Source organism: Malania oleifera, chromosome 5 (assembly GCF_029873635.1).
Source record: "Malania oleifera isolate guangnan ecotype guangnan chromosome 5, ASM2987363v1, whole genome shotgun sequence".
Classification (NCBI taxonomy): domain Eukaryota; kingdom Viridiplantae; phylum Streptophyta; class Magnoliopsida; order Santalales; family Ximeniaceae; genus Malania; species Malania oleifera.
In genome coordinates, this window is record NC_080421.1 from 10,360,802 (window position 1) to 10,382,564 (window position 21,763).

The window sequence follows — 21,763 nt, forward strand, 5'->3', positions numbered from 1 at the left end:
GTGAGCTCATTAATGCTCGAGGATTAACAATAGTCGTATTTACTTTTTATGACACTCATACCCCTTTCGGTACTTGAATTTTTACCAAATATAAGAAAAAATTCCTGTCCTTTTGTCAGAACTATCACATAAGTACAATGAGATTTTTAAAACCTCAAATAAGATTAACATCTTTTTGTCAAACCTTAAGAGTAGATTTGTGAAAACTTGAACGCCTCAAGAAAAATCCGTATCTTTTTGTTAAATCTCTAGAGAGATGAGTTTGTGAGTGCCTTTTGTCCAATGGTATTCACTTTCAAGTTCATATAAATCCTAATCTAAGCCTTAAAAGTCTAAGCCTTAAAAGTCTATGTTCTGAAATTTACTATATGAAAAAACAAAATTGATTTGCACTTTATTCACTCAAAATTTACTAAATTGCGCTTCGCTAAAGAATCAAAGTGTTGCAATTATAACTTTAGGAAGTGAAATATAATGTAACAAAAATACCCTAACAAATACGTTTTACTTAACAAGAAATATTAGTAGTAAAAAATGGGTAAAATGAAGATGAGAACCTAACATGTTGGGTTATTGTAAAATGTCCCATGAAATTAAAAGAAGAATTTGATACAAGAGGATAAGACCACCTATGTAATATGGATCATAAGGAAGAAACAATGCTTCCAAAAAAATTAAATGCAACTGAAATAATAACATTAAAAAGAAGAGAAAATAAAATTTTTAAAATTTGGATACCACTGAGAACAAATGAAGAATTACGCCTACTAGTTCGGTGAAAAAGAGAAAAGCATCCTCTTAGATATGTGGAAAAACCTCAAAATAAATCCTCGAGAGTTAAAAGGCACATGGACAATAGCATAAACCACAGATGTGACTACATATTCCTTGGTTTCTAATTCTCCAAACAGACTGTAGTTTGTAGAGATTTGACAAGATAAATTTTGTTCCTTCCCTTGCATTTCGAATCAAACTCCCGTACCTTAAGAAGGTTCCAAACCCATATAGAATTAACAAAGAGCGGCCGATGAATCACAAAATCAAGAATTCAAAAATTTGGGGGAGAAAAAAAAGTGATCAGTAACAGATCTATTTATTTTCAGATACTTGAAGTCCAAAATACAAGCTTCAGCCAGGCAGGAATGCTCCAGAAGAACATCAAAGTAGTCAACGATAGAGGCTTTCGGATCTGAGGTTCTCTGCAATCTCAGTTTCCCATCGATCCCCATTCTCGAGCAACTTCTCCTTATCATAGAGAAGCTCCTGCATCATTGGAAGAATGTAAGAGTTGTTTAATAAAGTACAGCGGCCAATAATGTGGTAAAGAAGATGTCTATTAACCTCATGAGTCTCCGTTGCGAATTCAAAGTTGGGTCCTTCAACAATGGCATCAACAGGACATGCTTCTTGGCAGAATCCACAGTAGATGCACTTGGTCATGTCAATGTCATACCTGTGAAACCAAATCCAGATGAGAGAGAGAGAGAGAGAGAGAGAGAGAGAGAGAGAGAGATCCTTCACCTGGTTGTCCTACGGCTTCCGTCTTCTCGTTCCTCAGCTTCAATTGTGATTGCTTGAGCTGGGCATATCTGACAAACAACAAATACTTGGTGAACTAAACCAAAGTTTAGCCTCAATTACCAAAGCCATATCCACTAAAACATTACACAAGCCCAACCAAACAAATTCTATATTTATCAAATATCAAATTTGGATTAAAAAAATACATCCAAAAAGATAGACGAGCAGAAAATAATTGCATAACCATGTACTAAATATACAAAGAGAAAAACCATTAACATATTTGCAAAATGGTTAATGTCATCTAAGCAGCAGCCTATAGTGAGCCCTGCAGGTTGGATACATGATGAAGACTGCAGCATTGCCAATTAAGTTTTATATCATCAATTAAATCCTGTAGATTTTCTCACATCTAGATTTGGCCCATAATTGCAAGGCTATGGAAACTTAAGAAAGAAATAAATTCACATACAAACCCCAGGAATTACAGCACTCAGTACCTTAAAATGGCAAAATGTCAAAGTTAATGAAGTGCATAATTTCCCAGCAAAATCCCGTTAGGTTTTAGCAAGTGTCAACAGTTAACACCTCAAACTATTAGGGTTCACAGTAGGATTACAGAAGTTTATAAATTCCAATCAAACATAGTGTAGCATACAGTTAAATCCTTTCAGTTAGAGTTTCAAGATGATTTTTTGAAATAAATAAATAAATAAAGTAAACCAAAATTTTCATCCATAAAATATTTAGCTAAATTTTTTTCTTTAGTTTTCTCAAGTTCTCAAGATTGCAATCCATTAGACAAATAAGCCGCTGTGCTTGGGCAAATTACTGGTCATCTTTATATCAGGAGGGGCACTGGATTTGGAGTGGAATCAGATCAGATATAGATGACTCTCCAACCTAACCCTAAAATTCACTTAGACCTCTGACTCTAGCTTGGAACAACATCATCTCATTCCAGCAAGGCAATAAACATTGGTAACACTCACCACCAGCACAAATCCTTCACTCATGCAGAACAATAACCATGCGGATCTTCCAATTATGCCTCCTCATTTTCCCACTTTTGCATGCTTTGCCTTATAACATGCTACTTGTAAATGTCATGACACAGAAAATTGAAATCTTACAGCTTCACAGAGTTTGCAGGCAATGCAACGTTCCTCTCCAGTTGGATAACGTCGAAGGGCATGTTCCCCGCGAAAACGAGGGCTCAATGGTCCCTTCTCAAATGGATAATTGATCTGCACAATGAAAGAAAGCATTGATATTGTAGCCTGCCATGATTAACGCAAAAAAGCGTCAGCATGTATAGAAGAACACTCACAGTAACTTTTTTTTCGAAAAAGTACTTTAGTGTCAGCATCATACCCCGAACCATTTCAGTGAGAAACAATGTATTTATGCTCTGCTCAAAAACTGCAATTGCCCAACAAGAATCAGGAACCACCAACAGCATATCTCAGAAGAATATGGAGGAACCAACATTGCAAACATAAAGTTCCCAAACTATCACTCCTCAGAAGAAATTACCAGAATTCCAATCCTTAGAAATCTCCTTTGCAAGTTTTTCTCTTTCTTCATCATCTGTGGTTTGTAGATGAACAGAAAATATGAATCAACTATAGAGACTTGAAATTATCCAGACTAAAAAAAAGCAACCTCTTACAGGCAAAGAACATTTTTATTAACATTTCTAAAGATGCTTGCCAAAGAGGCTATCCAACAAGCACAAGGTTTTGCATATTATATTGAGTAAGAGAGCCTTCATAATGGCCTAAATGTGCACAAGCGAACACTCTGATAAGAGCATGTCATACAGGATCTTTCAGGATTACACTTAAGGTTCTCAATTTTTTTTTAATAAATTAATTGCAGGCCCAAATGGCCTACACAACATAAGGTACCTGTAACCCATCCCATACTCCTCCCCATCCCCTCACAAGGTTTGAACCAAAGACTCCAAAATAGAAGTCCCAAGCTCTAGCCATTGGGATGCGGCATACATAGGGGATATAGTTAACATTTTCTGTATCAGTATTTCGTTTTAACAGGTGACAGGGAATTTGTGCAATTATTAAGGGGTGACTGGGAATTCGTAAACCAGTTCTTTGGATAAGATTGGAATTGATAGGGTTCTTTGAATGTTTTAAAGGCCGGAGTAGATAAAAAATAGCATATCAGTGCTTCAATTGCAGATAAATTATGAGAAAATAAGAACTGAATAAGAAACAAGAGAAATGTAGAAAAGAAAAGATGAAGAAAGAAGCAAAAATGAAAATAAAAACCACATTCTACACGCAGAATGCTGCTATTGTGAAATGAATACTAGTTAACTTGCAAAGGAGATGGTTTTCAAATAGCATCACAAAAGATACATAAGATCACTGTGGATTATTAAATAACTGTCCTGCAATGGCATGGTACGAGATCATTATCACAGCTTGACCCAAGATCATTTCATACATTCAAATTAAATTAATCTTAACCCAGTCCTAACTAATTAGAAAGAAAAAAAGGAAAATTAAAAGACAGTGCAGGGACTGATATTAAAGACACCTTATTCTTCACAACTTCAGACATCAAAAGGAATCAAATGATACAGCTAACCATGCCGTGTAATTCATACTGGTATATCCTGAGCTCTAAGGTTAAGTTTGGTTTGTGAGATGCCTATTCGTAAGTATAGATTAGTTATAATAAGTTAGTTACAATTAGTTATACAAAAAAATTATAAAGCAAACAACAAAGATAAACCTTTTATTAATCTATAACAAGGAACAAAAAAAGAATAGCTATCTCCTTTACTCCCAAAATTTTCATTGTATTCCATCTTATTCCAAGGAATATTTAGTGAACCAAATATAACCTAAATATCACAAAATTAACCAACCAACCATCCGCCGTTTCTTTTTTCAATATTTCTACGCCCATCGCATATGAATGTATGCACACATACACAAACAGATAATGAACATGTAGGAATAATGTCATGCACCTATTTGACATAATATACATCATGAACTTCAAAAATCCCAATCATGTAGTTCTATAAGCAAACTCATAATGAACATGCTGGATAGCAGAGATGCAGAAGGCAAACCTTTGTCCGTGGAATATGAATGTGCACCAAATTGCAGCCCATAATGGTTGGAGCCCTGCAATGCTTGTCCTCCTACAGCCTGGGAATCAAATAAATGGCCGGAAAGGGGAGAAAGGAAAGAAAACAAATGTATGAATAAAGCCTTAATAGTAATAAACATGTCAACAACAAAAGGGGTGAAAGTAAAGATGGTGAGATGAGATTGATTGGATAAAAAATATTTTTTAAAAAGAGAGACAAAAAGAAAAATTGTCAAGGGACAAAAGATGCAAGAACAGAAAGAGGTATCAAGTAAATCAAAACTTTGGAAAACTACAAAAAAAAATTGGTGATAAATTTCAAAAAATATTCTCCCCCAAATACCTCATCAGTTATCCTGGCAATCATCAAACTTTGTCATGCACTTGTGTTCCCTCCTTCCCTCCCTCCCTCAAGCAGGCCCATTCCTCATAAGTTTTAGTATTGTTGACAATAAAGTACAATATCTAAGGTATACCATTTGCGCAAAACCTAGGACATCCAAAGTGATATTGCTATTTGAAGAGTCAAGGTACAGTAAACTCGTCCTGCCCATCACAGTTGTGTGCCTCACAAATGAAACAAATGAAGGGAAGAAAAGAAATTTAGAAAAAAAAAAAAAAAAAATCCTTCGCCAAGTCCCTCCTCGAACAAGCTAGTCCATATCACCTCAACAAAATAGGCTCACAAATACGTGTAAAAAGGATCCAATAGATGGTCCACTGGCCCTGTTCCAATCTCTCCTGTGAAATAACCAACTTCAACTCTTCACCGAAATTGCCATATTCGATTAAGAAGCTTTTAGAAAACTCCATTTCCAGCAAATTATCATCAAGAGCCAATCACAAAGACATATGTACGGATATATTTTTAAAACCCTAACCGATTAATCTTAACTAAGTGACCAAATAAGCATTAAACCCCACCAACCCCGAAAAAGAGAAGGGGGATTGCAATCAAGGGTCTCGAGTAAGCCTAGATCGATTAAACTCGAATTGAAAACACTAAGGCTGTTAATCACTGAATGCTAAGAAAATATAACAGAAATCAACCGGACGAGAAAGGAACAAAAATTATGAGAAAGTTACGGTGATTGAATTCTTACGAGCTGTCGAGCGCGGAAAGCGAGGAGAGACTTGCGAGCTAAGATCGCAGCCATGAGTTCCGATAGAGAAGAAGGTGGGATGATCCTCTGCCGCTAGCTCTTGGAGTGGAAGACGAAGAACAACTGGAACCGCAAGGTAACTGGGGTGACAAGGCAGTCGCAGTCTGCTCTGTGAGATTTCTGCCAAAACGCAGCGTTTTAGCACCGCCAATCAATATTCGATGCTAGGAGTAAGAAAGACCTTCGCTGCTTCAGCATAGCAAATAATTGGAAAAACGTACTTAAAGAGATCCAAAAAATACTTTGAAATTTTATTTAATTATTATTATTTTTTAATTTTTTTTATTACATAAGAACTCTAACCACCAACGAACCCTTCGGACCCCCTGATGTGACACCAAAACTACGGATCAGCGTCCTCCGCCCCTAGGTCACGCGCGATCAGGGTAAAATCCGGATACGGACACAACTTTTGTACATCAGTTGGACGTTCGGCCAACTCGATTTTTGGGACACATTTTCATTACCATCCACTGTTCTCTTTAACTCATAGATAACTCTCACCATTCACGGTCCACACTGACTCATAGAGCGAACTCTCATCATCTACAGTCCCTGACTCACAGAGTAAAATCTTACCATCTACAGACTACACGTACTGCTGGCTCAGTGAGTATATTATAATTGAACCCCCGATGTTCCTTCTTATTTGCTGATGTCATTCTACCGAGCCATGCCGTGGGGGTTTTATTCAATTATTATTGTTATAAGGGTTTGGTGTCTATCACCCCCTTCGTTTTTTAACCCCAATAAATATTTTGATATCCTTATTACCTTATAAAGGGACAATCTCTCCCTCTCATTTGCATGTTTGAAGAAAGTAGATATATAGTAAGAATAAGAGTAGAAGAGAGTTAAAGATAAAGAGAGATATTTTGTATGAAATTGATTTTAAAATTATCTTGAAATTTTTTCTGAGGTAATAAAGTTTTTTATCCCATTTGCTGAATCACGTAAATTTTTATCTCATCTTTATTTTATTTGCTGCATATTTTATAACAATTATAAATATTTTTAAAATAAAAATTTTTAAAGAAATTATTTTTAAAAAATATTTATTTTATTTTAAAATAATTTAATATTTTTAAAATAAGTATTCATTTAAGTGTAAATCAAACAATTGACATAAATACTTAATTTATGTACTTTTTAAAAAAATAATTATTTTTAAGATATTACAAACAAGAGCTAAAGATGTTATTTTTGTACTCTCTTTTCAAATCCAAAAAAAAAAGGGTTTGGGAACATAATTTTATAATATATATTTATATTTTCATAAATTTAAATAAAATTTAATATAATTTTATATTATATTTTATCTAAATTAATACAAATCTAAATCTGCTCTCAAACATAAAAAAGAAATGAAAAAAAAAAAAGTAATCATTTTAATATTTATTGGCAAATTTTAAAGTAATGCCAAATATTGAAAAGCATAGGGTTTAAGAAGCTTCCCCAGCTCCTGCTGCACCCGCTCGTCTGGCCCGTCTCACCGCCTTCTCCGACCGAGATGGCTTCATTCTGCAGAGCAGCTCTGCTGTCACGTGCGAGGTCCGTGACATCCCGATCCAGAACACTTCTTCCCAACTCCACCTCTGCGAAACCCACGCCCTCTTTGTTGTCTTCTTCCCCAGTACCCACCCCTTGCGCTTCAAGGTATTGCCTAGTCTCAACTCTCAAGTCAACTCTAAAACCCTGGCTTCAAATTTTCTGAAAACACTTTCTCTGCTCATTACACATTGAGTCAAGTTCTGCCACAGAAAGCAATGAAATACTTCCAAAATGTTACAAATGCAATGGAAATGGTTTCATTTACTCCATCTTCCATTTCTTGTTCAGAGTGTATTGTTAGGGTGCATTCGTTCTGATGTTTGCTTTTGTTTTAGGGTCCTCTCGGCATTGGGAAGTGTAGAATCACTGATGCCGCTTCATAGCGCCATTGCTTCTGCCCGTCTCAAATCGAGCATCGCCGCTGATTCCTCTTGCTGGAGCTGGCTTTCTCAAGGTACTTCTGTCATTTTCCTGTTTTAAAATCTTTTTTTGATGTTTTTCTGGGCGTTTTTTCTTGCATGCTACTTTATTTTTATTCCTCTCTCTCTCTCTCTCTCTCTCTCTCTCTCTCTCTCTCTCATTTACACTTGTTTTATATAATCGTCATCAAATGCAGTTTGGGTTGTTTTATATTATATTATATTTTTTAAAATTTTAGCATTTGTTAATTTCGTGTCAGTTTAGAGTGCAGTTGGGAGAGAGGGGGGGGGGGGGGGAGAATGATTTAGTATTCAACTTTACAAATGTCCACATGGGTTCAGAATTTTTGCTCCTCCTAGGGGACAAGCCTATGGTTTGGCTGAGATTTACATATTCAAAATCCCAAGCTCAAACTTTGGGATGTGGAGGGAGGGGTTTTGGTGTGGTTGCACAGGGTTGGGCTGCTCCTCCCCTCCCCCAACTTCTTGAGGATCGAGGTATTTGTGTGGCTACAGCCTACCTCCTTCAATAAAACTCCCATTATGAGAGAGGGGGTGGGGGTTAAATTGCAAAAATCCCCCTGTACTAGTACTTTTTTGCAAAGTATTCCCTTGAACTTAGAAATTGCCACATAACCCCTCGACTATTTGTAATAATTTCTGTTTTTATAAACAAATTCCAAGTCAAATGCAAGAGTAAAGTAGATAAACTTGCAAAATGGAAAGCAACACCAAGATTATGTGGTTTAACTTGAAGCCTACATCCATGGTTGAGAGGGGGATGGAATTTTTACTATGAGCCAAATGGTGGTACAGTGGAGATTAAAATAACTCAATGCTCAAACACTAATCCCAACACATTCCCAACTTCACACAGGCAAAGAGGAAATTTTCCAAATCCTTCGAATGTGACCCGCGAATTCAAAACTAAATTATGGTTGGATCAAATCGATAATGCGGGTTCCACCCTTGCAATCTTGAAAAACTTGCATAATGGAAAACATAATGAGCAAAACATGAGGAGCTCTTCCCTAGCTTGGTTTGGCCTTTGAATCTACCTAGCTCAGGATTGGCCCCATATCAGTTGGCCTGGTGGTAGGAATTCTAGCCATACTCAACAAATCTCCACTTTGTTTTGAATTCAGGCAAAGTACCCAACCACCAAACAACATAGCAAAACTCCCCTACACCTTCCCCACGTGCTTTTTAAAGGCACAACTTATCTACAACAAATACCAATCAAGTCGAAGCAATACTTGAAGTTGGTGATAGAAATCAACTTTGTCATCATATCTACAAGATCATCTTCTCTACCAACCTTACTTACAATTAGATCACCAAGCAACACATCATCTGGCGCAAAGTGACATGAGACAGCAATGTGCTTGGTTCTCTTATGAAACATTTGATTTTAATTCTAATGAATGACACCTGAATATCGTACCTGGATTGGCAACCAGGCTTTTCAGCTGCTATGCTTCCTTTGCAGCATCTGCAGTTGCCATGTACTTTGCTTTGGCAGTAGACAATGCAAAAGTAGATTGTAACACAACCTTCCAACTAGTGGCAACCCCATGGAATGTAAAAGATACAACATGTTATATGTTGATTCGCGTCCAAGTCCCCAATAAAATCAGAATCAACAAATCCATCAACTCCACCTCAAATGGAGCGACTTACTTGATCATACATCAAGCCTAAACTCGTAGTGCTCTGAGATACCACAAAATCCATTTCATAGTGGCCAATGACCCTTGACTGGATGACCCATCTATCAATTGACAACACTAAAAGCATGAAAGTTATCGGATTGAGTGCAAATTAGAGCACATATAACACTCCCAATTGTACTAACAGATAAAAGAGGGAATGTGCTCAGTGCTCCGTGTTTACATTCTGTGGTGACAATGCTGGTAGTAGCCTGGAGCGTGCTCCAAGTGGAGTGCTTGCAGATTTTACTTTCTACGTATCAAAGTGTTCATGCACTTTGTCTATTTATTGCTTTCGGGACAAATATAACTTTCTGCCTTGTAATCCTTATGAATCTCTGTGCCCAATTCACTTCAAACTCACCACTAGTTGAGACTTCACCTTGTTAATTTCAAACATGCTCCACCAAAACATCGTCAATATAAAATAGGGGTGAGCATTCAGCCAGTCTGGACAATTCAGTTAATTAACTCAAATAATCGAAATTTTACAGTTTAGAATTTTTCATAACCGAACCGACCAAACCAAAATTTCTATTAATTTGGTTAACCGAATTTAATTGAACCAGATTTGGGAAAAGAAAACATGCTTTGTATGCTCTCAATATTCAATATAAACTGATCAAAAGTCAGTATATGGCAGAGCCTTAGTAATAACCTGAGAGGCGACGGCCACGGCGAGGGCAAGGGTAAGGGCGAATCGGCCACGGCAAAGTCTTGACGCTGGAGCCTGGACAGTAGAGTGACTCAAAGTCTCGAATAGACTTGGAGGGTCGGAGGTTGCAATGGGCGGAGTGCTACCGCCAGCTGGTTGAGTGCTGCGCTAGAGTCTGGAGAGTGGAGTGAGAAATTGGAATTTGGAAATTGGATTTGGAACCCTAAAATGAAATCCTCCATTTTCCCACCTAGTTATAGATTGTATATTATTTATATATAATTTTTTAATTATTATTATATAATTCGGTTAAGCGAAACTGAAATTAACCCAAACCAAACCAAAAACCGAAAACCAATTTTCCACTAAAATTAAAATTGAACCGACCGAATTGGTTCCATTAATTCGGTTTTCATCGAATTTTGCTCACCCCTAATATAAAATAACAAATGTTTTGAAGAATCATTTTTAGAGTCTCCAATGATACACACAAGCATGAAGCATCACATTTACTAGTACTATAGCTAGCGTCAATCATGAAACTATCAAAGCACTTGAACTAATATGTAAGATATCGCTTTCATCCCATGGAATGTAAAGACACAGCATGTTATGTATTGCCTTGTGTCCAAGTCCACAATAAAATCAGAATCACACATCCAACAACTCCATGTTGAGTGGAGCAACGTACTTGATCATACATCAAGCCTAAACTTGTACTGCTCTGAGATACCACAAAATCCATTTCACATTTTCCAATGACTCCTGCCATGTATCAATTGATGGAACTAGAAGCATGAAACATATCATATTGACTGCAAATTAGAGCACGCATAACACTCCCAACACTCCCAGTTCTAAAAGATTGAACATGGCATATGCTTCTTTTTGTCAATCTGTGGTGATGGAACTGGAAGTAGCCTGAAGTGTGCTCCAAGTGGAGTGCTCGCAAGTTTCACTTTTTACATATCAAAGCGTTCAAGCACTTTGTCTATTTATTGCTTACGAGACAAACATGACTTTCTTGCTTTATGATCCTTATGAATCTCTCTGCCCAAAATCTTCTTAGCAGCCCCCAAATCATTCATTTCAAACTCATCTCTTAGTTGAGACTTCACCTTGTTAATTTCAAACATGCTATTATCAAAACATTGTCAATATAAAATAACAAATGTTTTGAAGAATCATTTGAGATTCTTCGATGATACACTCAAGCATCATAGTCATTCCCAATATAGCTAGTGTCAATCTTGAAACTGTTGAAACACTTGTACTTATATGTAAGAGATTGCTTCAATCCATATAATGATCACTTCTTTAACTCGCATGGGTGATTCTTTTAAAGAATCTCTTTAACTCTTGTGTTGTAGGGGCATAGGTTTTTGAATACTTAGAAGGCTCATCATTGCAATATATCTCCTTTACCTCTCCCAAAGCATCTAAATTTGCACTGACACATCTCCAAGGTGGTTTGATTTTGCCCTTTGTTTGTCTAGCAATGGAGTACTAATGCTTATATGCTGCTTCTTCAGCTTCTGTAGGACTACGAACATCTGATGAACTAGGTTGATTAGAATCAAACTGTAGGGATGGCTAGGATGACTAGGAAACTACTATGCTGTAGGTCTAGTTTGAACTTCGAACTCCCATATGTTCAATTGACTTCTTCATTCACACATCAGAACGAATAAAAGCTTCTTGTCTCCGGAGAAGCATGGCCAACTTATCAAATATAGCATTTTTACAATTGCACTAGCAATGATGTAAAGCTTTAAGACACCACTACCTAAATCCCTTAATACTTCATGCATAATCCATCAAAAGGTTTTTCTAGGAACAAGGTTCTAGTTTACCGTCATTAACATGCCTGCATGCAAGTTTAAGAATAAGGGTATTTGGGATCCCATTGTCAGCAGGTTTGAAAAGAAACTCGCTGGTTAGAAAATGAACTTTTTGTCAAAAGGTGGCAGACTCACTCCCATTAAAAGTACACCGTCCAACCTCTTGGTTTACTTCATGTCTTTTTTCCCCACCACTTGCATGGTTGCCAAGAGATTGGAGGGCATCCAAAGAAGATTCCTTTAAACACGAGTGAGGTTTTCAAATATCATCTCATTAAATGGGGAGTAGTTAAACAACCTTTTTACAAACGGGCCACCTTGGCCTTATATCTTATTATCTTTAATAAGGCCCTTTTGGGGAAATGACTTTGGAGATTCATGGTAGAGAAAAGTTACTTTTGGAGGGATGTTATTGCTGTCAAGTATGGCCTCCATTATAATGGTTGGACCTCAAAAGCTTTAAAAGAAGCTCTTGGTACAGGTGTTTGGAAATATATTAGAAAAGGATGGGAGATTTTCTTCCCTCTCATCTACTTTCAAGAGGGGAATGGAGAGGATGTGTTCTTCTCGCATGGCATTTGGTGTGGCAAGTCCCAACTCAGATCCTCTTTCCCTTCCATCTTGAGATTTGCCTACAATAAAGATGCCCTTATTAACAAACACATGGAACTCACTAATCAAGGGATTGTTTGGGATATTCCTATGAATAGGAATGCTTTCAATTGGGAGCTTGATGCTTCTACAGTTTTTTTCCAGCGGGCTCTATTAGACTCATTGTCAAGCTAATTATGATGAGCCCAAATGGGCTTTGACTCTTTGAGCAAAATGGTAACTTCACTGTTAGCTCTTCTATAGTTCTACAAACGCCTTCAGTCTCCAGCTGAGAGCAGCACTAACTTCCCTTGGAAGCGGTTTGGAAAACGGAAGCCCCTTCAAAGGTTGCCTTTTTCACTTGGGAAAGTACTCTTGAAAGAATCCTTACCATGGAAAATCTTCAGGAAAAAAGTTTCTCTCTTGTCAATAGATGCTTTTAATCCTTGGAGCAGGAAGAATCAGTTGGTCACATCCTTTTGCATTGTTCATCATCGACCAAGAGATTACGGAACTTAGCCATGTCCATCGCAAATCAGAAGTGGGTCACTATAGCTATGGTGGAAGATGAGCTGTGGGCTAGGAAAGAGATTAGATCGAATAAGGAAGGAAGAAGATCTCTCTCCCTCATCCTCCTTGCTATTTTTCAGGGAAGGAACAAAAGAGCCTTTGAAGGAACTATTTCTCCTGTTTGGTTGGTCATGTACCAATGGATGGTTGGAAGGGACCCATTTGTAATCCTTGATTTTCTTGACACTTTTCAGTAAGGGATGTTTCTCTTTTCTTGTTTTCTTTGTATTTGGGTGGCATCCCCTTGATACCTCTTTTTAATATAATTTCTTTTTATTGATCCAAAAAAAAAAAAACTCTCAAACTAGAATAACTAGTATAGTTACCCCACCAAACCTCTTTAGGAATATTTGACCCAATAGAAGTTGATGGAGACATGTTTCCTGAATAGCAGCTACCTCTGCCCAAAAGTCCATAGACAAGACTGAATTTGGGAGAATGCCCTATGCTCTCTCCATCAAATTTTTATCCATGTTCTCTCACAATGCTCTGAGTCTTTCAGCATTGAGCTTGTCGCAACATTACTCCAAACTATTTTCAGTTTGTGGATGTTTTATATGCTTCCTTGCCATCTCAAATAAGGATTTCTATTGCTTAAATGTGGCAAATACATCATTCTTATGCCTTAAGAACCCTCAATCCATCCTAGAGTTGTCATAAGTGAAGGTAAGCACATATCTTGTGCGGCTGCGCAACCTTTAATGGAACCTGAGGGGAACCCAAAGAGCATGAACGAAATTTAGTGTGTCATTAGTCCTCTGAATTGCATTACTAAACCAACCCTTTTGTACTCTTCACGCACAATGCTCACAGAAGTCTACCTTACTTGTACCATAGCCACATAGAAGCCCCTCTTGCTCAAGAATGTCACTCTGTTCTCACTCATATGTCCTAACCTCATGTGCTATAACCTGGTGACATCTGAATCTGTCACTGAAGATAAGGAAACCGTAATCAGTGATTATATAACCCTGCAAAACATATAATATGGCTCCCAATTTTTTACCTTAAGAACTCCTTCTCCATGTCTGCTTGTACTCGTTAGCATCCAGGGTACTTAATGAAATAAGATTCCTATTCAAAGCAGGGACATGCCTAATATCTCTTAAGGTTCTGGTCACACAATCAAACATTTTAATGTTGATTGTTCCTATCCTAGCAACCTTGAAAGAATTGTTGTTGCCCGTCAACACAGCTTGACTGTCAATGGATTTATAAATGAACCTTATTGGTGCACATGTAATTAACAAGGAGCATCTAATGTCCATTCGTGCTGAGATCCAGTTCCATCATCACACACTAAGAGAACACTCCCACCATCCTTCACAACGCTAGCTTCAACAGATATTTTATTTATTTTGTGATCTTTTGCTTGATTTGCTCTTTCCTTTTGAGCCTGAAACCATTAGTTCCTATGTGCCCTTTCTTGTTGTTTATTGTCTGCAAAATAAATTTCTTTAGTCCTTCCCTCGACAACTAAGCCTTCTCTTAGATTTTCAAAGACACTACTATTCATCTCTTTATGTATCTTCAATTTTGACAGCAAAGATTCTTGAATATCATCCAGTGAGATGATTTTTCAACCATACAACATAGTATCTCTAAAGTTGGCATAGGAAAGGGACAATACACAACAATAAGAAGTCTAAATCCTCATCCTCGAACCTCATATCCAATTTTTCCCAATATATAACCATTTCTTTGGATTCATCAAGATGAGCTTTATTTTTCCCAAATATGTAACCATCACATTGAATTCATTAAATTGGGTTTTAGGAAATTTAATTTTCGGTTATTAAATACGAATACTAGCATTGCATCTGATGAAGTTTGTTATTGAGGCATTTTGTTATGCACAAGGATTCCAACTTATGCCACAGCACAACAATAGAAGTATCTTTCAAGACACCCTTTAAAATCTTGTTTGACGGATGCAACTAAATCAACTTCTTTGCATTTCATCCTTACCTTCTCTTACTTTTTCATATTCGATAGTATCTTCTCCATCACTAGAAAAACATCTTCAAGATTCATCCAAGTCAAGACTGCACGCATCTTGACTTGGCATAAAGTATTTGGTGTTGGGATTAAGCTCAAGAATATCACTCTTTGAGGTTGCTATCTTAAATCCATAAAACAAACAACTAGGGCTCTGATACCAATTCTCCACTAACCTCTCAATCAAATCCAATAGTAAAGTAGATAAACAAGAAAATTGGAACAACACAAAGCAGCGGAGACTTATGCTGTTTAGCTTTGAAGTTGACGTCCATGTGCTAGGGAGGAGAGGATTTTTTCAATTTAAATCAAGGTACTCAAATGCTGAAACCTTACCCCCAACACATCGCTCACGCGGTAAGCTTATTTAGGACATTATGCTTGTCTGTGACTGTTCCTCTTGTGTACAAGGGATGGGTAACCATCATGTAAAAAGTAGTGTAGGTTTTATTCTAAGTAGGATAATGCACTGGTGTAAAATAGGGGAGTATGACTCCTCGGTAAGTTTTATGTTTCTTAGTGTTAGAGTTAGAATAGCGTAAAAAGCTCTTTAGGGGAGGGTGAAAGTTCATCATTCATTGTAAAACTCACTAGCTTTTGCAAATGTGTTTAGCCTACTTGCCTCCCTCAGTTGCCTATGGCGATATTAATAATGAACTCCGTTGCTTTATAGTTTACTGTGTGACTTTTATTGGCATTCATGATTGCTTGCCTACTTCTGTTTTTTTTTTTTTAATGGTTGAGAACTGTACATGTGGTGAAACTGCGGTATAATTTTGGTTGACTAGTTAAGCAAGAGTGCTATAACCAGTGCTGCACGGTCCTTCATAAGGTGTGAAGAGTTCGGCGTGTGACTGTTCCCAATGTCACATAGATGAAGAGAAAATATTCCAAACATTATTAATGTAATAAACTAACAACCATATATATACACATGAGAAGGGGAGCTTAGGCGCAATAGTAAAGTTGTCACCGTGTGACTTGGAGGTCATGGGTTCGAGGAGTGGAAACAGTCTCTTACAAATTGTAAGATTAGGTTGCATACTATAGACCCATTGTGGTCCACCCCTTTCGCAAACCCCGCATATGCGGGAGCTTTGTGCACCGGGCTGCCCTTAATATATACACATATGACCTGAAAATACAAATGGGGTATCAGGTTGGATCATATTTTTATGGCGGGGGTCTGGCTCTGCACCCTCAGAAAACCCTGCATGGTGAGCGTAGCACAGTTGGTCCTTTCCCTTGCTGGCTCCCACCTTTGACTCTGCGTAGCTCAGGAAATGGCCCACACTAGTGGACCTAGGTGTAGAATTCAAGACATACTCGACAACTGTTATCCTTTCTACCAATGAACCATTAAACTTTTGGATGAAATCTACTGCATGTTTTGTTTTAAAGTCATAAATAACCTGGGGGGCAGGGAGCCTACTTTTTTTAACTGATGCTTTGCCAAACATAAAAGATAGTTATAGGTAAGTTTGGGTGAATTACTTGATAAAATTAGACGCGGCATCATTTATACACCTTTAATATAGGGGTGTTTTGATTCTTGAACTATATAGCCATTTTTTTGGGTTAAGAAGTAGTTATAGATTCTATCCCACTCCCCATTCCTAAAAAAAAAATAATTGTGCGTACTAATATTGTATTCTGACCAGTTCTTCTACTTGCTGATATAGGGCTTGCATTACCTTTGTGACAAGGCCCCAGGGGATCTGTATGGGGAAGTAAATTGATTAGGATTTTCCTACATTGCTTTGAGAAGAGAAATGTTCTTCAAGTCTTGAAATTTTGGACACTGTATTGTGTAGCTTATGCTAAATTGTTTGACCCAGCTACTCCTTGCTGTTATTTACCTCTTTTCCCTTTTTTTTTTTCTTGGAATTGTTTAATAATATTATTGAAGGAATTCTCTTGTTTTGTTTTTTGTGGTATCTATAAGGAAAAGTAAGTCTCATTGTGATTCAATGTGTTTTATGTTGATATTCTTCCTTGGAACCTCTTTGTACTGTTTGTAATGTTGCCACTTTAATTTAAAATTTTATTTTCTTTGATTGTGCAAGAATTAATTAATAGTACAAGGAAGGAAAGCTTGATTTTTAGAATGTTGTGCTATAAGTTTTTTCACTTTTCTTTCTCAATTAAGGGGCTTGGTTGTAATGCGAAAGTAAATTGTGTAAGAAGAAACTGAAAAGTAAAAAATTGAAAGATGTACTTCTTCATGGATAACTCACTCTACTATCTTTTATCCCCATATTATAGCCTACTTTAGTTACCTTTTGATGCTAGAACATTTATATAGATATTTCAGGGATATAAATTGTGGCTAATCAGACACATAGCCTTTATGCCAATTCAATATTTTTATTATTTCATTATGTGAATGATAATATTATTTCATTCTTCTTTCCAAAAAAAAAAATTATTTCATTCTACCACAGATCAGGGAAATGAATCTAAAAACCGTTCTATCTTGTCTTCCCTTGCTTGAAAAAATTAGTCCTGCACCTTCTACTACTTTCCAACAGAAGCCCCCGAAAGATGTTTCAACATAGAACAAGTCAGGGAAAGTATTGCCTAACCTGAATTTTCTTCCGGAACTCAGATGGGCTCTTGCAATGACTATACATGTGTGCATACTTGCACAGTACAGACACCCAGAAGTTGTAGAACTGTAAGCATAGAACCACAAAATCACTCATATCTCTAAGTAGTTCAACTGTTACTTATTTATATTGGCATTTATCTTATCATTTAATCACCCAGGAAAAAGGGATTTTTATCTAATTGCAGAGATGAGGTTCATGTTATATTACTGTATTCTCTCCTTTAGAGCTTCAAATACAACAACATTCTTAAGTTCTCAGACCTCAGCTCGATATCATTTTCCTAAGAGCAGCTGTACAGTTGCATTTTCATGACAAGGATGCCAGCTCAAATAAATCATTATGCACAGGATTTGGTGCTTGATTTGGTGTCTAGACCTCAGGAATGTCCTTGTTGCATAAGCTTTTACCGTAAAATGTTATTTAGCTTCATGAATTACTGTTGACTAGGTGAAACCATATGCCTATGCATATCTGAACTCTTTTTGACCCCTCTCAACCAATTTGTTATTTTTATCACACTAGTTCTATTGGTGGCATGCCAATACGTCATCACATGCTAGGATGTTTAATTGTCATCTGTTAAGTAAAATTATATCCGAGACTTCTTACAGAGTAGTTGGTATTATACGTCTGATTCCTTCATCTCAATGTTGAATAAATTTTTGAAGCTGACAAAGGTTTAGTGATTTCGTAGCTGGATATCTATAACTTAAATCATTTATTCTAAACTGGTTCAATTGTCAACACGAAAGCACTAGTTCTCTCGACAGTAATTTTTAGTTCCTCATGTGGAGACGAGATCCTGCTGTCATCTTGTTGCCTTTAGAATTCGCTTTCCCCTCATCATTATTGCTGTGCCATTTTTATTCCTCGTGTGTAATACTTTTTTGCTGCTAAACTTTCATTCCCCTCTTTTCTTGTAGTCAGTTTATCATCTACTGATTAGCTTTCCATATTCGTTTATGGGCCTTCTGTAGACTTTGCAGTTCCTCGGTGAAAGAGTGAAGGCCTTGTCACTACAAACCAAATTAGCTTGATTTTAAGCGGCTTGTCATCTGCCTCTGTTGGTTTCAACACCTCTGTTGCCATTCCCTTTACATATTTGGGTATTTCTTAGTGTAAGTTATTACTTGACCAAGAGCAATATGCACTCTTACATTAAAAGGATGAAACCATTATATGCTTTTAATATACTGGTGTTATACCATGCTCACTGCTCATTATATGTACTCTTGAAATCATTATTTTGTTTCCAAAACTACTGGGGAGCGTGACGAAGGAAGAAAAAAAGTAAAGATTAGCATAAGAAATACATCCAATGGATCTCTACAGCCAAATCTCAGCTTTCTAGAAACTTCTGAATTGCAGTTGGTATAAATTTAAAATCTGTGTTCATGTTTGTCCATGTTTTGGTCTTTGGAGCCCTTTATGTCATTGTGCGGTTATGGAGGCATCAATTTAAGCACATAAAACCCAGGCTTCATATCTAAGAACTACTGTTGAGAGAGAGAGTCATAAGCCTAATGGCATTGTCAATATTTCTGGTTTTCACTTGCCTGGTTGAGGACTGTTAGAAGATAATTGGTCCTTTTGTATGCTATACTTCTTGTGGCTTAAACAACTCTGAAATTATATTTAATAGATGAAATGGGTAAATTTCCACCCACTATTTACTGGATGAGTTATCTATTGTTTTTGTGGGAATAGCTGCAGAACTAGATTCAGCTCATAGATTTTCTGAGAATTCAAGATTGCTATCAGTGTATCACATCAATCAAGATGCTATATACTTGTCTTTATCTGCAGTGTACAATAATTTATTTTTACTGAGTCCTTTGTTACAAAAAGCCCAAGAACTGATGAGAAGAAAGTAATTTACTGTTCGTCTTATGTTGTGAGATAGCTGTAGGTTTAGGGGTTGGCTCTATTATTGTACCCATCATGATCTAGTTTCTGTCTGCACCATGCAGTCTACTGCAATCTTCGAGTATGAAAAGGTCAAATGCTGGTGAAATTTTACCCTGACAATGTTTTCACTCCAGAATCCCCAACCCCTCAAAATGGAAAGAAGAAGAAAAAATGGGCTGGTGAGAAAATGTTACATGCTGTTAAACTTGACATAAAATTCCTTGCCAAAGTGCGTTCGCTCGTTGTTGGGGTGAGTGGATATTATGTTGGATCATTTGTTTGGCTGTGGGTGGATTTCTTTTCTGAACTGGGCATTTTTGATATCTCCTCTTTCATTAGAAGCAAGCAATGAAGTAAACATAAGAGTTTGAAACTGACTAATGGGCGCACCAAGAATGGCCGAGTCATAGAACAGATGATTAGCAACATTACCATCTGCATGATTAGCCTTTTATCATGAACCATCTGTGGTTCTTACAATGATTACTCTATGAAATTTTATGTTACTTCTAATATTCATCGAGTTACAAATTACTATTATAATTTAGATTCTTCATAATGCTAGCTATGCTCTTTATTGATGTTTTTGTGGTGCACTATTTCACCCTATATTTTTAATCATCTCCTTGAGTCTAGTCTAGTAGCACCCATGTTCCCTTTTGTTCTTATGTATTAGTTTTTTGTTCCTTTTATTTGTTTTATTTATAGTTGGGATGGTTCAAAGAGAGATCCACTGAATTTAGACTCATAATATGGGAATACGTAATGATAGGATAAGGGATAAATTTTCACTAGGGTTTGGTTTTAGGAACAAATAAACATGTTTTGGGAGCCATGACCAGCTGATGGTGCACCCTCTAATTGGTCAAAAATAGCATCTTCGTCCAGTCACAATGTGCCGCATGTCAACTTGCGATGAACTTCCCAACACCCCATTTGAATTGTGTGGAGAGGAAAGTTGATGGGTTGAGAGGCTTTGACAAGGATAGGGCTTTTGGTTCAAGTAATCTTCAAGAACTTTTGGAAGTGTGATCTGTGTTTGGTTGATTTTGAAAAACTTGTATGAAGAAATTTGTTATGTCTACAAAATAATCTATTTGTTTTCTTAATAGTCTGAGTTCTTTGAGGTTTTCATTACTTTTGGGTATCCCATTGACCCAAAGCATGTTTAATGGTAAAACTTTCAAGAACTATCATATTTAAATGTTCATATTAAGACTTTGTTTGGAACTTGAAAAATACAAAGGGAAGGAAAATATTAAGGAATCCACATTTTTCATGTTTGATTAGCGAGAAAAGTGAAAAAAATAAAAATAAAAAATACACCAAATTTATGAATAAAATTTTGATTCTATTCATTGTTAATATTTAATTTTTTTTATATTTTTAATCATATTAAAATAAACTTTCATTTTTTTATTAATATGGAAGGAAAATAGAATGAAAAATAAGTTTTCCAGTGAAATCCTTATTAGCCTAAAATTTTAGAGAGGAGGAATTTGCTGTTAGGGTGTGAAAAAATAAACTTAAAAATGAAATTTGCTGCTGAGCGTGTAAACTGTAAATGGGTTCTACAGTGAATCATCTCCGTGAAAAAAATAAACTTAAAATGAATATTGAACTTCAATAATAAGCCTGTCAATGGGGAGGAAATTTGCCTCTGCAGAATACTAATTTTTCAGAGTATTTTGAAAAGAAAGGTTGCAAAGAGAATAAGAAGAAGAAGAAAAATTGACTACGGACATTAAATAAAAAGTAAATAGTTTTATTTGCATGGTTGTGCCTTTATAAATATAAATTTGATAGTTGTTTTCATGTAAAATTATTCTCATGCTGCGTTTGGAAGTATGAATTTTGAATTTTGAATTTAAATTTAAATAAATTTAGACAAATTTCAATATAATTTTGTATTAGATCTTATCCAAATTCAATACAACTCCAAATCCAAGATCTCTTCAAAGGTAGGGTTTATGAATTTGAATTTAAATTCTCCGTGTAATTGCTAACTAACATATTTAAATTTTGGATGATGCATAAAAATAGGAAAAAAAAAAAATTAGAATACATAAAATTGATGCTGACATAGGACCTAAGTTACA

At 36.4% G+C, this 21,763-nt stretch overlaps 2 protein-coding genes across 4 annotated transcripts; one reads left to right on the forward strand and one right to left on the reverse strand.

The window, feature by feature from the left end:
* Positions 1-856: 856 nt before the first annotated feature.
* Positions 857-6,019, reverse strand: LOC131156220 (NADH dehydrogenase [ubiquinone] iron-sulfur protein 8, mitochondrial). 2 transcript variants are annotated; one of them, XM_058109734.1, is made up of 8 exons: positions 5,751-6,019; positions 4,628-4,706; positions 3,058-3,111; positions 2,852-2,943; positions 2,655-2,768; positions 1,522-1,589; positions 1,342-1,453; positions 857-1,263 (listed from the first exon to the last, which is right to left on the reverse strand). In XM_058109734.1, exons 1-8 carry the CDS (start codon positions 5,802-5,804, stop codon positions 1,168-1,170), a joined length of 669 nt encoding a protein of 222 aa, XP_057965717.1. In that variant the 5' UTR covers positions 5,805-6,019; the 3' UTR covers positions 857-1,167. The 2 variants fall into 2 exon arrangements, with proteins under 2 accessions (XP_057965717.1, XP_057965716.1); XM_058109733.1 differs by having other exon boundaries at positions 857-1,453; positions 5,751-6,007.
* Positions 6,020-7,195: 1,176 nt separating this feature from the next.
* Positions 7,196-18,963, forward strand: LOC131156221 (protein NONRESPONDING TO OXYLIPINS 2, mitochondrial). 2 transcript variants are annotated; one of them, XM_058109736.1, is made up of 3 exons: positions 7,196-7,466; positions 7,697-7,815; positions 16,827-17,115. In XM_058109736.1, exons 1-3 carry the CDS (start codon positions 7,321-7,323, stop codon positions 16,844-16,846), a joined length of 285 nt encoding a protein of 94 aa, XP_057965719.1. In that variant the 5' UTR covers positions 7,196-7,320; the 3' UTR covers positions 16,847-17,115. The 2 variants fall into 2 exon arrangements, with proteins under 2 accessions (XP_057965719.1, XP_057965720.1); XM_058109737.1 differs by lacking the exon at positions 16,827-17,115 and adding an exon at positions 18,734-18,963 and having other exon boundaries at positions 7,238-7,466.
* Positions 18,964-21,763: the final 2,800 nt, after the last annotated feature.

Excerpts from the sequence above, each read along its gene's own strand:
- LOC131156220 (XM_058109733.1), bottom strand. The coding sequence starts at position 5,804 with ATGGCTGCGATCTTAGCTCGCAAGTCTCTCCTCGCTTTCCGCGCTCGA. Across the intron at positions 3,112-4,627 it reads TTCATATTCCACGGACAAAG|ATGATGAAGAAAGAGAAAAA; the intron begins GTTTGCCTTCTG and ends TACAAACCACAG. Across the intron at positions 1,454-1,521 it reads GGAAGCCGTAGGACAACCAG|GTATGACATTGACATGACCA; the intron begins GTGAAGGATCTC and ends TTGGTTTCACAG.
- LOC131156221 (XM_058109736.1), top strand. The coding sequence starts at position 7,321 with ATGGCTTCATTCTGCAGAGCAGCTCTGCTGTCACGTGCGAGGTCCGTG. Across the intron at positions 7,467-7,696 it reads CCCACCCCTTGCGCTTCAAG|GGTCCTCTCGGCATTGGGAA; the intron begins GTATTGCCTAGT and ends CTTTTGTTTTAG. Across the intron at positions 7,816-16,826 it reads CTGGAGCTGGCTTTCTCAAG|GGCTTGCATTACCTTTGTGA; the intron begins GTACTTCTGTCA and ends TTGCTGATATAG.